The sequence below is a fragment of the Electrophorus electricus genome, chromosome 3 (genome assembly GCF_013358815.1).
Source record: "Electrophorus electricus isolate fEleEle1 chromosome 3, fEleEle1.pri, whole genome shotgun sequence".
NCBI lineage: Eukaryota > Metazoa > Chordata > Actinopteri > Gymnotiformes > Gymnotidae > Electrophorus > Electrophorus electricus.
In genome coordinates this window covers 26,591,277-26,607,667 of record NC_049537.1, presented here as the reverse complement: position 1 = coordinate 26,607,667, position 16,391 = coordinate 26,591,277, and the positions used below count along the sequence as shown (strand labels likewise).

Below are 16,391 nucleotides of genomic sequence, written 5' to 3'. Positions count from 1 at the left end.
ATCGAATACAGTTAGACAAGAGATTGAGACATTAGGATAGAGAAGATTTTTGGTTAATTATGTATTATGAGAATAGTGGGACATTCATCGAAACATCTTTTCTACCAAGTTTGAATGACTGCGTATATAAAGAAGCTTGCATGCCTTCGCGCTCACCTAGCGCAGGTACCCGCGGTTTAACTACACGCTTGAAAGACATTCCCAGTACTAACATTTGTCTTGGGATTCACACGCTCCTCCCCCCGCAAAGCTAAGTCGTCCAATCGTCAAGCGTATAGTATTTGGACCCCCTTCCTGCATGGACTGCGGAGTTAAACTTGCGCTGGACCGGAGAATCAAGATCTTATCCACTTCACACAGCGGCCAGATACCTGATCGCGCTTGGATGGCGGGGTGAAACCCGATCGTCTGATGTGCTGCCCGAAACCCAGAGGAGTGACTTACCAGGACGCGTTAAAAATGTCTTCTTCCTCAAGTGAGGTCATTAGCGCCGATGAGATCAAGAGGGAGAACTCAAGGACGCTGGAGAACCGGGGGAGTGTCAAGCTGTCAGTGCTGGACCCTGCGGAGTTGTCTATGGAGAATGCAACTTCAGTCGCAGCTGTCGATGCGGTCCGCGCCGAACTTCTGGACTGCGCACCGGCCTCCCTGGCCTTCTCCCCGGAGCAAGTGGCGTGCGTGTGCGAAGCACTGCTACAGGGGGGAAACGTGGAGCGCCTGGCCAGATTCCTCTGGTCACTGCCGCAGAGTGACCTCCTGCGCGGCAACGAAAGCATCCTGAAAGCCCAGGCAATAGTTGCTTTTCACCAAGCCCGCTACCAGGAGCTCTATTGCATCCTGGAGAACCACAATTTCAGCCCGGCCAACCACTCTTCTCTACAGGACATGTGGTACAAGGCGCGATACACCGAGGCAGAAAAGGCACGGGGCAGACCGCTGGGAGCTGTGGACAAGTATCGCTTGCGCAGAAAATACCCTCTACCACGGACTATCTGGGACGGAGAGGAGACTGTGTATTGTTTCAAAGAGAGGTCCAGGAATGCGCTCAAGGACATGTATAAGCGGAATCGGTACCCGTCTCCGGCAGAGAAAAGGAATCTCGCGAAAATCACAGGACTTTCTTTGACACAAGTCAGCAACTGGTTCAAAAACAGAAGACAGAGAGACAGGAATCCATCGGAAGCGCAGTCAAAAAGGTGAGGAAAATTTGGAATTGTAAAGGTAATTGTAGAGCATACTTAGAACTGTGCTTCAACTTTCTGATTAGGATTTCACTACCAGTGAAAGACAGTGTACCTGGAGAGATAGTAGTTTTCAGTTTCTTATCTATGTTATTTAAAGGTGATATTTTCATTTTAGTGATAACGTATTATGTAAGAATTCATATGGATTTAACCGCGGGAGTTGGTTCGTTGAATGGGGGCACGCTTTCTCAATGTTTTGAAATACGAAGCTTTGGCCGTTTAAATGAGGTGTCGTTTTTAAGAATGGCGGAGCGCATGCCTCCCTCAAGGGCAAACAAACAGTAATCCTACAAGAAACTTTAAGTCATTTTCTTAGATTGATACATTCTTCTAAAATTACGGGACGGTATTATTATTAACGTTAATCGACAAACAAACGGTATTGTTTTAAAACTTTCAAACATGCGATAAAAGACACTCCGTTTACCTTGGTGATCAGTCATTTAATTAAAATACCTATTGTTTGTGTTTGCTTGTGGATTTTAAACCCATTGTCTCCACCCTGATAATTAATCAGTCAAGGAGATCTCCTGACGTGGACAAAGCGCCATTCACGGCTTGAGGCGTTTTGAGACAGATAAGAAGTTGATATATATTTGTAAACTAGCCACACACGCAATCCCTGCCCACCTGGCTGCGATGATTTATTGACACTTAAACGACCTGCAACAAAAATAGCTTATTTTTTCATCTCAATGTTATAGGTTGCTTTTATCATAAATAATAAATCCAAAGTCTCGTAAATAAGGGAGGTCTAACTTTTTCCGTCTGCGTCAGCGGTGAGAAGTGGCAATGATGTTGCGACTGTTGTAGCATATATAGGCGTCTTGTCACTTGGCCAAAAAAATATTTCTGGCTACCTGAATTCACTCCATACGTGCCCTCCATGGAGAAAAAAAAAAGTCCCGTGGTCTGTCGTGTCAGTAAGATCCTTTGTGTGGCTTGGCCGTTCTAAACGGTACATCCACAGCTGTCCCAGTCAGTAAGGAGACTCACAAGGCCGCCAAGTGCTCAGTGCGTTTCTAACTGACCATAAAGGCCAGTCACTTTTAGACGTTACGTCCAAACATGGCCTAAATGTTGAAGTATTTTGAGGGCTTATAATTTTGAGAGAACGATGTTATTTATAATATAAAGCTAATTAAACAACTGTCGACCGTTTAAGTTGGCAATAACAGAATAATTTTGTTAAATAATATTTATTTGTGCGTTATTACATCTCTCGAAGGGTTTACATGGTTTTGGTCTTATGAAAGATACCACAGTGTATCAGACAGAGATAATTAGTTGGGATGCGCATCAATTATTTAAGGGAATATAAGCCTCTATCAGGAGAAAGAATGGGTCTATTAGAAGCAAGGACACCACAATAAGCATGGCTTTCTAGTTTTGTCTCTAGGACTTATGTCAGCCTTGGCCTGCTTACAGTTTGTTTCACATTTCAGTTTAATGGAAGGAGTATAAGCTGAAACATGGAAAAATATATCATTTGTGAAGTAAAAGAAAAATGCTAAAAATAATAGAAATCCATTGTTTTTCAGTAATTAAGAATGAACAAGTGAAATCCTTAATGGACACAGGAAACAATAAATGAAAGGAGTGAATGAATCTTAATTTGTGCAAAATTGGCTGACATCCTGGTCAATATAAATTTATAGCACCTATAAACCTCAGAGGAGTACACTGTACTTATTTACTGTGTAAATATTATGCATGTTTGCTGACTGCATGTACTGTCAGTGGCCTATTTCTATGGCCTTAACAAGCACTCTAACCTGCCAAGGTAACATTTTTTTGGTAGCCAGAGCACACCCGCTGAAACTACAGTCATAAGAGGATTTTCCCTTTATATTTAATTTTTCTACAGAATTACATTATGCAGTTAAATGTTAATTTAAATATATTTTTTAAAAGTACTCTTCTGTCTTGCAGTGAGTCAGATGGCAATCACAGCACAGAGGATGAGTCCAGTAAGGGCCAGGATGACCTGTCTCCTCGTCCACTGTCCAGCGGCTCTGCCGGCTCAGTTGTCCATGGTGCTAGTCCTGCTCTCGTGTACACTGATGGTGCCACCACTGTCATTCAGCAAATTGGGGACGTCAAAATGTCTCCTCTTCCAGCTGGAATGGGTTTCAATGGCGACCTGGCGAGTGCCAACTCCCAGTATCTCAATGGTGCAACCTATGTCCAGTCACATGGCAACAGCAGCCTTCTGAATGGACTTGGAGCTGCGGGAGCCCACTTTTTGGCCTTTGAACCCCAGAGGGTCTCCCATGGCCAGGACAGGCTTCTGGGAGGTTCTTCCATGTCATACACCTCTTACTCCATGGGGGCTACAGAAACCACAGTTGGAAAGCTGGAGGCCATGCAGTCTCTGGTCACCCACTCAGAAGATGGAGCGGCACCCTCGGTAGTCACCTTCGCCACCACCCCATCTTCATCCTCCTCTAGCTCGGGGGCTCCTCATCTAAGCAGCTACAGCATGGCCAATCTCCCTGGGGTGGAGAACAGCCTCGGTCTCCCTCCTTTATTGTTACCCTCATCCTCTACAGTTCCATCTCATGGTAGGAGAAGTGTTGTTTATCTTGTCTACAGATGACTAACTACAGCACATTAACAGTCATTATTAATTATAACATTAACATTATAAAATGTCTGACTCAATGAACCAGTATATAAAGATATCACCTAATCCAGTTCATCAGAGTCTGTATGAGCATTTATATGGTAGAAGCAGGTGTGTTAAGTTATGGTTGGAACCAAACTCTTTTGTGCAGTAAATCTCTAGTGCAGTGTTGGGTACAGATGATTTACATCATCACTTCAACAGTGCAAGCATTGGTAAAAATGATCAATTTAGACATTAAACCTCTGCCAAACTCTCCACCCCCATGTTAGTCCACACGTCTTGTTGTCCTAGATATTTGCATCACTACTTTGGAGTACAACAGAATATTTTGTGGTGCTTGCTGTTCAAAAACCGGCCATCATGCTTTGCTCTGTCCAGATGCCAGAGTTTCATGGTTTTTAGGGCAAGCTTGTGGCTCTGGAACTGCAGGGGTGCGTATATTGTGGATAAAATAATGGGAGGGAGTGAGAGCAGGTCAAGCTTGTGATGACTTCAGGATTGTACCAAATAAAAGGCCTCAATGACATTATCCCCACCTCCTCTCCATGGCTCTAACCACGCACTAATGGTTCTTTCCATGAATATTTTATAGCCACATCAATAACAGCAAGGCTTGTCGGGTGCTGCTGCTCTCTCCCTACAATCCTCATCTTTTTCATCCTTTAATATGCAGTTTAAGAGCCACATAAAAACAAACCCACCCCTGGCTGAACTTTTGATTTAGAAGCAAAACAGTTGAGCCCAAACAGTCAGTCAAAAAAACCAACAAAAATAAAAAACAAAACCAGAAGGAAGAAAAGCACGAGACAATATTAAAAATGTTTAGCCAAAACCTTCTTTCCCTGTGCCCATAATTTTAAAGGCAATCCAACAAAATATGTATTCATAAAACCCACTGGGTTTGACGTTCAATGCTGCAGAAATGCAATGAAAAAATTGTTTTTTTTTCCAGTTTAGTGGTGTCTGAGGTAAAGCTTGGGCCCAAACCCCTTTTCCTATTATAGCATAGTGAACAGACACACTCATATAAATTATAATTCAATGTGCAAATATATGCATATGTTAGAATACTTTTACCTCATCAGTATTGGTGGTGTGTTGACTTTCACATTCTAATGTAAGGGAAGTTGTCCATGGTCCGAGTCCCATGTGATACCAATTCCAACAAATATTGGCTAAAGCTCTACGGGAAGCCTGTAGAAAAATGTGGTTCTACCTCCAGTAAGTGAGTGTGAGGAGGTGGGGGGGGGGGGTGGCCTGATTATTTATCAGATATTTCAGCAAGCCTAATGGAAGGAATGGATCTGGCGCAGGGCCAAGTCTGTCGTTCTGAGAGTTATGTGCCACATTCTAGAGTTACAAGGAAATCAAAGTGAATGTGACCACAAACAGAAAATGAAAAAGGTGTTTCATTTTATATTTCACAAAAATGTACTTTCAAAAGAGGGAAGTGGTGTCAAAGAGAGGTACAAATGGAGAAAGAGTGAGAAATAGAGTGAGAAGAGGGAGAAGGGAAGAGAAGTGGGGGAAAAAAAAGAATGGCGATGATGACATATGTAGAAAATCTACAAAAAACACAAAATAGGAGAGCATATCCCTTCTCTACTCCTGTCTGTACTTCCTTCACTTGTACAGTATTTATGAGCTGTGAGAAGAAAGTGAGGTTAGGCACTAAGGAGTTTATGGGGTTAGCCTGTGGCCAGACAGGGTGGGGTGGTCGGCTTCAGCTCACCGACCTTGTCTCTGTTCATGTCTCTTTCCCAGGAGACTCTTCTCCCCTGGATGGTGTCGTTAGCGACTCTTCCCAGCATTCGGGTCAGCCCCTGCTCTACACCCTCAGCCAGGCCGTCAAGCAGGAGCCCTTGGACATTGGTGTGGGCTACACGTATCCCCCCAGCATGCCCCTGGATCAAACTGGCAACCTGGGCTACACCGCCTCCCTCTTCCTCTCCTCAAGCCTCGGCCACTCTGCCGACGGCGGGGGCCCCCTCGCCCCTGCTGCAACGGCTGCCGTCACATCGGTCCTCTCTAGCACAGAGGGTCACTCCACGCTGACTCACACTGCCCGCAGCCTCCAGGAGGGCGGGGGAGCTCTGCCCTCAGACTACAGGGCCCAGGAGGCTCAGCTGCCCCTGTCTGACCCGCTGGAGACCCCGGCAGGACCTGGGGAGGGACCGGTTTGTGGAGATCTGGAGATGGAGGGCAAGGAGCTGGCGAAACTGCAGACTGTGCAGATGGATGAGGATGATGGTGACCTCTGACCCTGCTGATCACATCACCTGAAGTGAAGCTCTGTATTTCATGAGTGCTTGGTTGTTGTTTTTTTTTTAATGCTATTGCGGCCTATTCATGAGGTCTCCTATGCACATGTCAGTCCCAAACTCTAATATTTTCTTGTTTCTTGAATAATGTATGCAAGATGTGTGCAAATGGTGGAACTCAGTGAGCAGTGCCTTCATCTTCTCCTCACAAACCTAGCCTGAGCTAACCTCGTACTCAGACGGCTGCAGAATGTACTTGTTGATGCACTGACCTTAAGAAGATTATGTCTCAGCACTGTCTTCTCTCTCCTCTATCTTATAGTAAGGGACTCTTGTCAGGAGAGTGAGAGAGGGAGAGATAGAGTGAAAGAAAGAGAGAGAGCAATGGAGTGAAAGATAGAGATGTGATAAAAAGCACACTATAAAATGTCTTGCAAATGTCTCTGCACAATCATTGCAGCTTTATACTGATTCTGTTTTCCTCTGCAATATTTTATCAAAGCACAGATGTTTAATTTTTTGTTGTTGTTTGGTCTTTTGTATTTAAATTTTTGAGTGTGAACTACTAATGTGGACAACAATATTTTGTTGGTTTGCTTTTTAAATTTCCATTCAGCAATTACTTTTTGATTTAAACACATGTGGCAACCTTTTGTCCTTCTTGAAATTCAATTATCTTATTCTTGGGTCTTTGGCACCTGGTCCCTTGCGCCGTCCTTAGAGAAATGGAATCATGATGCAGAGAAAATTACTTAAGTTCTAAAGAAAATAAGTTTTCAGATTTGCTTTGCTATTGAAAAAATATTACATTCAGAGATGCTGCCATCCTGATAAATATAAAACCTTAGTGTATAACTTGCAGATACAGCTAGCAAACAGAAACAATGCACATACTTTAAATGATTATAAGGCTTTAAGCATCAGCCTCTCATTTAGAAATGAAACTTATTTTTCTAAACCCTTCACCTGATTAAATCTGTATATTTATACATGCATAATGCATGGTGAATGGGTTTTCTGTCATCAAGACCAGTTTTTCACATTAGAGTCCTGAACCCCAACAATTCAGTCTTGACAACAGAATAACCAAAAAAATAATGACATAATTTCAGATGAATCACATATTACTTTGAGCTGTAGGTAAGTTGGTGCTTTAATCTTGAGGCATGACATCAGTACCGTGGATATCCAAGACTCTCCATTTAACAAAATTAGGCTAGGACTTGGGCCTCCAGGACAGCTGGCCGTGATCCTCACACATTACTAATGCATGAATGTATGCATATGTAGTATGATGGAGGTCAAGCTCATGTTCTCACTACAGGGTCCTCTGTGATCGTTTGCCAATGCCTGGCAGCTGCGCATCCCACTTCACTCTTCAAATGTAATATGGTACCTGTCATAGCCCGAAGTGGAGGTCACCCAAAAAGGCAGAGTGGATGCGAAGAAGTGTACACCCTTATTGGATTTCCCCGATGCTCCTGCACATGACCGAACAGGAACAGGCATTTTGCTCCAAGCTCAAGCTAAGCCATTGCTTGTTATTTGGTAGTTTATACAATGGCACAAAAACTGTGTGATGGATTGCAGCTCAAGATAAAATCTCAGATACTATCGTGCAGAAATATCTTTACAAATTATGCAAGACACTATTTTTCTGACACATTCACATGTATGTGCATGTAATAGAACGTTTCATCAGATATTTTCACTTTGAAGGAAGGAAGAAAACCTTGGTCAAAGTTAGGTGCATGTCAACCTTCTGGGAAAGGAATAGGCTTAGGTCTGTGCCCTATCGTGGGAACATTTCCTTCTTGTGACACCAGGCCATGTGAGTCTAAGCTAATTGAATGGCATCCAGGTAGGACTGGCTCCCACACACAAAGGAAAAAAATGCACAGGTAAAGAGTCTATTGTTACCTGTGCAATGGTGACCCTGTCGCCTAGGGCAGAAGATTAGCTGATTGCTAGGTATCGAATGGCACCTCCTGGAATATTGAAGGGTAAGAAAGCACTTTTGTTTGGAGCTTTTGAGCTAAGAACCAGTGGCCACAACCAAAGGGACATGTGTGCTTCGTGTACCCCATTTCCCTTGGGCTGACTGTGTGTCAGCCGGTGTGTGCAAGGCAAGGGGATCTTGTTGCTTCGCCCTATTGTTCAGACACAGACGTCACAGCGTCTCCATATGCGGTGAATGGTGTGGCTTTTTGTGAACCCTTATAGAGAGCTTATCATCTCCTAGGACATAAGTACAGCACAGAGGAGCAGAAAGAACCTTCACATCAGTCCAGTCTCCAATTTCACAATAAGCATGAGGTAAGGGGAAAATCATTCTGAATTCTGGGAGATGTAAGTTTGATGTCAAAAGGCTGCCCATTATCCTGCGGTTCAAAGATTCAGACGGCCGGAGGGACGCTGCCATCAGCTCGCCCTTGTGGACGCTCTCAAATGCAGTGGCAGGCACATAAATGCTGGCCATGGCAGGCCATAAAAAAAGAGGGAACCCTGCAGAAGTGGGCTTATTAAAGAAGCTGACCCCTGACTTTTGCAGGCTGTTTCAAAGCGTGACATTTAGTGTGCCGCTGCAGCCTGTGAGGCGCGGGTAACTTGAGCCGGAGCCCAGCCTGCCCCAGCCCTACACACTGTGCTAATGTGAGGTCAGAGGCCAACTGGGTCTGTATGACTCACAGACCCACCACTTCACACACACACACACATAATACACGCACAGACCTCCCCCACACACAAACACACAGACACACACACTCACAGATAGGCCTATGCAATAAAAGCACAGAGATGATGAAGCACATGTTCAGGAACGCATAGAAAGAGGGGTGTGTTGGGCTCATTTGAATAAATCCTTATGTGCCCCTGAAATTCTGCATGTCAGCAAATCAACGGAAAGGTGTCGGTATCCAAGAGAGGAGGACTGACTCTCTTTCTTTTTCTCTCTTCTCTCTCACGCTCTCTCACTCTTTTAAATGTGCACACAAACACATGCATGAATACACAAAGCCCCCACAGTTGTCAGCCATGTCAGCGCTCCCCAAAATGTGAAGCACGCGTAAAAATATCAAATAGGATGAATAGTAAGCAGCAGTGAAATAATGGAAGTAGGAAGTTCATAAAAAGAGAAGGCCAATAGAGGTCAGTGTGGTATGTTTTTGGCCATATAAATAATGTAGGCTAGATTCATAAACAGGACCAAAGATATTGTGAATATAATTGTTATTGTTTATCGGCTTTCAAGACAGCTGAATTAGAGATTCAGTGCTGCAACATATTACAACTCTGCAGTCTGAGTTTTTTAAAAATTCACTTTTACCGTAATTTTAATTTGTCGTGATGCCATAACTTGAAAAGGAGAATAATACATACAAATTAATAATTTTAATAGGCATGACTGACGTATCTAGCTATATAGGGCTACCTAACCTCTCAATACAATTACCAAAATAATCATACAAAAAGCTGATAAATATAGATGACAGTTAATACTAGATGCACTAGACGTGCTAACATCCTAATTAAGAAAAAAAAACGGCCAAGCAAGTAGCCTAATAACACTATTGTTTTTACGTCCCCAGTTGTTAATAATTGCAATATTTATGTGATGCTTTGCCAAGTTGCACCAAGATTTTTCTCATAATCCTACAAACGTTGTGGTTACTGTTTACTTAATAAAGGTGTTGGCAGTAAGGTGAGTATTAATTACTGCCAGTCCGGGTATGTCAAAACTGCGCGTCACATCCGTTCACGTGAATGACACAGCGTAATAATAGAATGATACTTGCAATTCCAGTTTATCAAATTCCTGTTTAAACATTCGTTAGATGTAGGCTATATAGCAAATAAAATTATCATGATTTATGTATACTAATAAACAGGCTGGTAGTATGAGATGTAATTTAACATATATATATATATATATATATATATATATATATATATATATATATATATATATATATATATATATATATATATATATATATATAGTAATTACATTTAACCTACGAAGCATTAACAAAGTTCATAGGCTAAACAAGCAAATAAATTTACATCGAAAAAGATAATACATGAGCATAAAACGCACACGGAACTAAACCTATGTATTGATGTTCATGCAGCGCCGCTTTGCTTTGCGAGTTTACTGGGAGCGAGCCTTGACTCCCTATAAAACTGTGCTAATTATTTTAATTCCCAAATGTACTTTTAATAATTGCAGAAATTAGTAATTTGTGTAAGCCGAAGTCTAACATCGCGCAAGGTAATTAGTCATAATACATTTTCAGTGTAATTACAGTAGCCCAGTAACCTATTAATTATCATTTTCACCAGCATCATCGAATTTCTTTTAACGAATGTTTAATCATTTAATGAATGTATAAGCTGAATTATTCTAATTTAAAAAATTAAAAGATACTAGAATGGCGAACAAATAATAAGCCTAACAAAATGCTTTGTATATATGACAGGATATTACTTGTCGATTGGTGCATCTCATATTGCACCTAATTTAGTTAAGCAGTTGTTTGTTGTGCTTTGGATACTTGCCCGCGACTACGCGTGTCTCCTGCGTGGAACTGTTATTGTAAGAGCACAAGAATAACTGGCTATTGCATACACAGCAGTTACTCAGCTCCCTGACATAAGTCGACCTTTGTAATAGGCCGTTTAAATTATCAATTTAAATCTTAAATGAAGCGATTAAATGGGGACTGTAGTAAAAGTATAATATAATTTAAGCAAAAAGTATAGGAATATACTGACATAGAAGCTATCAACAGCTACATGAATTTGCGTCGAGGATTCTAATGGGATTCTAATAACCTCTGTGTGTTTTCACTAATAGTACTTTATAGGGTGTCGACCATCGATATGTAGCGTTGTAGTTTCCAGCCCTCGCCTTTGGGCCATAGAGAAGCACATCTTGAAATGATCAGGGTCTGAGAACGGGCAGGGCCTTTCCGCTTTAAAGGTCTAGGAGCGAGGCGCGCCTCAGTGCGGTGAAGACATTACGACACCCAGAGACGTCAATCACGGGTCAGTGTGCCGTTGTACTGAAAAAAAAAAAAAGTATTCTCGACCAAGATGATGTAGGAGCCTATATATGCCGTTAGATCTATTAAAATCCATAGTCCCATATCACACATAAACGACTACAATTTGAATTCTAGTTTAAGATAATTTAGATATGAGTTTTGTGAATTATTTGAAACATCACTGAAGTATCAAATATAGGCTGCGTATGTTAGTATGTGTGTGTATAAAAAATATTGGGTAAACTGGGCTTGTTTCATCTTTTAAAAAGCCCTAACAAATCATTACACTTTTTCTTACAATGTCCTGTGCAGCACTACTCTAAGATTAACGACTCGGTCACACAGTCTGGCTCTTACATTTATATACTTGTCTACTATTTTGCTGAAGCTCATGCTGAAGAAATTTAGTGTCGCCGAGAGGCATAGTATATTGAATCATTCTTCTGGACAGATGGATGGACCATCTTTCAAACCGTCTTCTTTTCTCCTCTCTGGAGACATTGGGCAAAGAAAGTTGTTTTCACAGGTGCCAGGATTGGCAGTTAAAACTAATTAACTCCTTATTTCAAATTACTGTCCAAGGGGCCCCCAGTAAGACCAAAGTCACACGACAATCCAAATTCTAATGCAACATAGTAGGGTATCGACAGCATGGTCCACGGGGCTCACGCCCCCGAGTGGGCTCAGTGGTTGTCTTGAAAATGGACGCCCCATCTCAAATTAAATTATAAAGAGGTGCTCCATTCCGGGTGAGTGATTGTGAGCTTTGCGTCGCCATGGTGTCATATTGCAGATTTCGGCGTAGATAAAGAAATGCGATCTATTCCTTAAAACAGCGTCTGGGTAGCAAAGAGCTCGAGGAACACAGAACTCATTTACTAATGCACCGGTTTTATATTTCACTGTACGGGGAAAGGGGGGAGAAAGAAACATGGGGTAAATACTTTTTCTTTGTGCCAAAACAAAACAAATTACTCTACATATAGACTCTGCACGTGGTTAAACTTCGCCTCTGGACGCTTCATCAAAATAATGTATTAACATTCATCTGATAAAGCGTCCAGAATACGAAGTATAATTTGTCAAATTTGAGACGCGGAGACCACTAAAAAATCAATGTAATCAAAAAATCATTCTAACTTTATTGATGCATGTAGTACAACTGCATAAAAATAAATTGTGTATTCAACTACATTTGTTTTGGGGGTTTTTTGCACTATTTTTACTCTTTTTGTAAGATTAGGAATTATGTGATGCATTTAACTTGTTTGGCTAATGCCAATTTAGTTAGATGAAGAACGGACTCAGCACGTCTGGGGTAGGCTACTCCTTATCTCGTTACTGCACTTATCTCCTCAGCTTTAGATCTTAACTGTTTTTTAAATGAACTCTTAAGTATCTCATCACCACGTGTGCACTGGGACCCCACGCACGGCGCACAGCGTGTACCTTGACAATGAACACTAGTCATGCATTAGCCTAACCTAGAGGAACCTGTGCGCCTTATGTGTAAAACAAATGAGAATCCATTGTTGCTTTCATATTCAGCACCTATTTCCTAAAACAGTTTTCCATCTGGGCCTAATAAGGTTCACTACATTCAGACTGGTTTCTTATCAGCAAGCTGCCTAATAAAAAAAGTAGCAGTATTTATATATTAATCACTCAATTACTTGTTCAATTAATAATTCAACGGTTTTAAATTTGTTTAAGTTAAATGTAGGATCTGTGAATGGACAACTAAGCTTAAGGTGGGATGAGAGTATGCGTAGTCTTCAGAGACCCGCTGTAATTGATTAGTATCAAGGTACGCCGGTCCCTCAGGTAAAACTGGAGACAGGGGATCCAGTTTCAGACCACCACGTTCCCGAGGGAGGAAATGGGAGCGCAGCGTTTTCTGCACTGCTGTTAGGATAGGGTAGGTGGAGAGCCAATCAGCGAGCGCGCAGTTCTCTTTTAGCGCGACACGACTGGATAGGGAGCGAACTGTCTCTAACGAACGTTCCAAACTTCATAGCACATGCAGTGGACACCTCCAACGCGTTGGCTTGCCAAAAGAACCTTTTCACAACACGTCTTCAGTCTCGGACTCGGTCGGCCGCAGTCCCCATTCCGCTCTTTTCTGAAAGTCAAAAGAGAGCGGTTTGGCAATTAGGAGTACGCGCGCAATCAGGACGTCATGTCAATGTTGCCCTCTTTCGGGTTTACCCAGGAGCAAGTGGCGTGCGTGTGTGAGGTGCTACAACAAGGGGGGAACCTCGAGCGCCTGGGACGCTTTTTGTGGTCCCTGCCAGCCTGCGACCATCTCCACAAAAACGAGAGCGTTCTCAAGGCCAAGGCTGTGGTAGCTTTTCACCGCGGAAACTTCAGGGAGCTTTATAAAATACTAGAGAGCCATCAGTTTTCCCCACACAACCACCCCAAATTGCAGCAGCTGTGGCTCAAGGCCCACTATATCGAGGCCGAGAAACTAAGGGGACGACCACTGGGCGCCGTAGGGAAGTACCGGGTACGGAGGAAATTTCCTTTGCCGCGCACGATATGGGACGGAGAGGAGACAAGCTACTGTTTCAAAGAGAAGTCCCGAGGCGTTCTACGAGAGTGGTACACACACAATCCGTATCCTTCTCCCCGCGAGAAAAGGGAGCTGGCTGAGGCAACGGGGCTGACCACCACGCAAGTGAGCAACTGGTTTAAAAACAGGCGACAGCGAGATCGAGCCGCCGAAGCAAAAGAAAGGTAAGTTACGCTTCCGCCTGAGAACACAATTTAGCTTGCTACATCAACAAACGGAACACATGTCGACTTCAGCTTCACGCCAGACGTTTTAAGCATTTGTATTACGATCGACTTTAAGTTGTTGAGTAAAATTCATCCCTGAGAAACGGTTTAGTTTACAAGTAGCAAATAAACTAATGCTCACTAACGATAATATTTGAATTATAGACTTTAGTATAAGCTTAGCAGTCTTTTTATATTATTGATTCTGAACTTGGATTAACACCGACGTTATTTATTTGAGCAGGCTATTTAACTTTTGCGTGGTGTAGCCTCGATTCAAAACTGTCAAGAGTTAATTCACTGATGTGCAGTCCTTGTGCAGTATGCAGGTAAAAGCAAAGCTAATTATGCTCTAATATTACCCAGGTAATATGCTATATTGTTGTCAGGAGCTGTCCCAGCTACACATTTAATATCGCTCGGGGAGATATAAACAACCAGGCTACTTTTTTTCCTCATACCTTAAAGGCATAATATAACCAACTGAAAAAAACCCTCAGAGGTTCATTTGCAATTTGCAACCCTCTTGACAGTGCAACCCTCTTGACAGTTTCTAACTGATCTTTACAGACAAGAAAATGTCAAATTAACATTTTGATAGGCAGTTAATTAATTTTGCTATGCATTATAGATTGTCTAGGGTGTTTACATGTAATGTTTTGTCGATTATATTCCCTATTTAAACAAGCCTTGAATTAATTATATTGTATTAAATGGTTCAAAAATATAGAATAAATTAGTATATATAACTGGAACTTGGAATTAAAAAAGACAACACACACTTTGTGTTTTTCACAATCTTTGGCAGAGAGAACAGCGAGAACAACAATTCAGGCGCTAACAAACAGAACCAGCTGTCACCGTTGGACGGTGGGAAGTCCCTCATGTCCAGCTCGGAAGACGACTTCTCGCCTCCGCAGAGCCCTGACCAGAACTCCGCACTTCTGCTTCAGGGTAACATGAGCCACCCCGGCGCGTCCGCGTACCCCATGACTGGCCTCGGCGCCACACAGTCGGTACACGGCATGCAAGGACACCCACACCAGCTCCAGGATTCATTACTGGGACCGTTGACATCAAGTCTAGTGGACCTCGGTTCTTAAGCCATTAAGACTGAGATTTTATTTATTTATTTTTGTTTATTTTGTACGGAATAGTAGAAAGAGATCTGCCACTTTACTATAGATATGAACAATGAACAGTATAAGGCTGAACGCAAAATCCGTAGACATTTTTTTTCTGGTAAGAGTTCACAGTAGGTTTTACCATGGTGGACTAATAGCCACATGGACTGACATTTGCCAAGTCGTTAAACTGGACAAAGGACGAACCAAAAGCATTTAATAAACCTAATGCTCTTCATCAAACCTTCAGGACGCCTGTATTCCAGTATTTGATTTTTAAAATACCCGGTTAGACTTGCGTGATGACTAAATATGAGATGGAAATTGCCGGTCGTAATCTTTTTTAAAGATATGAATGGATAGAAATATTGTATAGCTAATATTCCTATAGGAGAATTTGGTCTGCTTTAGTAGTACAAACAAGAAATAAGACAAATTAGTGGATGAGCTTGCAAATAAATTAAATTAATCTGCCCTAAGTGGTACCACAGCACCTAGCATGAACAACTTTATTTTACACAGAAAATTATTTTAAAACGAAGATTACGGAAACAAGTTCATTTTTTTTTCTACGAAAGTCATTTGAAAAAGCTGTAGTTGCGTGACTCAGGTGTTTTTGCATGGTCTGATCGATAAGATGATCCAATATCTTTCTCGATTTTTAGAGTTCAGATGACTATAACCTGAGACAAAAATCAAAAACGATTGCTGCTATTATTATTATTATTATTATTATTATTATTGTGTGTTATGTTTTTGTTGGTAAAATATAAACCAATAATAACAAAATTACATTATTAAATAATAATAGGCAAATATTATGTATGTTATATAATAATAATATTATTATTATTAATATAATGATGATGTTTATATCGAGTTGGTCTTACATAATATGCCTTCATAATTTAGGTCAACAGAGCGCTGAGAGTTGTTGACTTTACTGAAGCCTCGGGAGGCGCGTCGTGCTTTTGTGGTCGCGGTGCATCGTTAGGTTCATAGTGGGGTGTTTGCTTTGCGCTCTCTCAGTGTTTGTTCTGGCGGTTCTGGGCCAAAGAGAAGACACCAGCTGCAGTAGGCGCGCCCACGTGGCTTCATTCATAAGTTTCTGTGGAAAAAATGCAAACATAAATTTAAGATACAGCTGACTTCTGGCCTAGTTTATTGTAGTTAGAAAACTTTGTATTCCAGTCTATTTCTTCGCTCATAATGTGCTGCCACACTAATTAAACTGGACATGGGCTTTCACTGATCGTTTGTCATCAAGAATATATATCTTAAATAACTATAAATATATAAATCAA

The 16,391-nt window shown here is 41.7% G+C and overlaps 2 protein-coding genes across 2 annotated transcripts; both read left to right on the top strand.

Annotated features, from left to right (window-relative positions):
• The first annotated feature begins 310 nt into the window (after positions 1–310).
• On the top strand, positions 311–6,782 carry six4b (SIX homeobox 4b). Its single transcript, XM_027003009.2, has 3 exons — positions 311–1,196; positions 3,177–3,808; positions 5,638–6,782. Exons 1-3 carry the CDS (start codon positions 412–414, stop codon positions 6,132–6,134), a joined length of 1,914 nt encoding a protein of 637 aa, XP_026858810.2. The 5' UTR covers positions 311–411; the 3' UTR covers positions 6,135–6,782.
• Positions 6,783–13,169: 6,387 nt separating this feature from the next.
• On the top strand, positions 13,170–15,336 carry six1b (SIX homeobox 1b). Its single transcript, XM_027002939.2, has 2 exons — positions 13,170–13,921; positions 14,772–15,336. The coding sequence occupies exons 1-2, from the start codon at positions 13,362–13,364 to the stop codon at positions 15,064–15,066; spliced, it is 855 nt and encodes a 284-aa protein (XP_026858740.1). The 5' UTR covers positions 13,170–13,361; the 3' UTR covers positions 15,067–15,336.
• Positions 15,337–16,391: the final 1,055 nt, after the last annotated feature.

Coding starts and splice junctions, on each gene's coding strand:
- six1b (XM_027002939.2), top strand. CDS start 13,362: ATGTCAATGTTGCCCTCTTTCGGGTTTACCCAGGAGCAAGTGGCGTGC. Junction 13,922..14,771: donor GCCGCCGAAGCAAAAGAAAG/GTAAGTTACGCT, acceptor AATCTTTGGCAG/AGAGAACAGCGAGAACAACA.
- six4b (XM_027003009.2), top strand. CDS start 412: ATGTGCTGCCCGAAACCCAGAGGAGTGACTTACCAGGACGCGTTAAAA. Junction 1,197..3,176: donor TCGGAAGCGCAGTCAAAAAG/GTGAGGAAAATT, acceptor TCTGTCTTGCAG/TGAGTCAGATGGCAATCACA. Junction 3,809..5,637: donor CTCTACAGTTCCATCTCATG/GTAGGAGAAGTG, acceptor TCTCTTTCCCAG/GAGACTCTTCTCCCCTGGAT.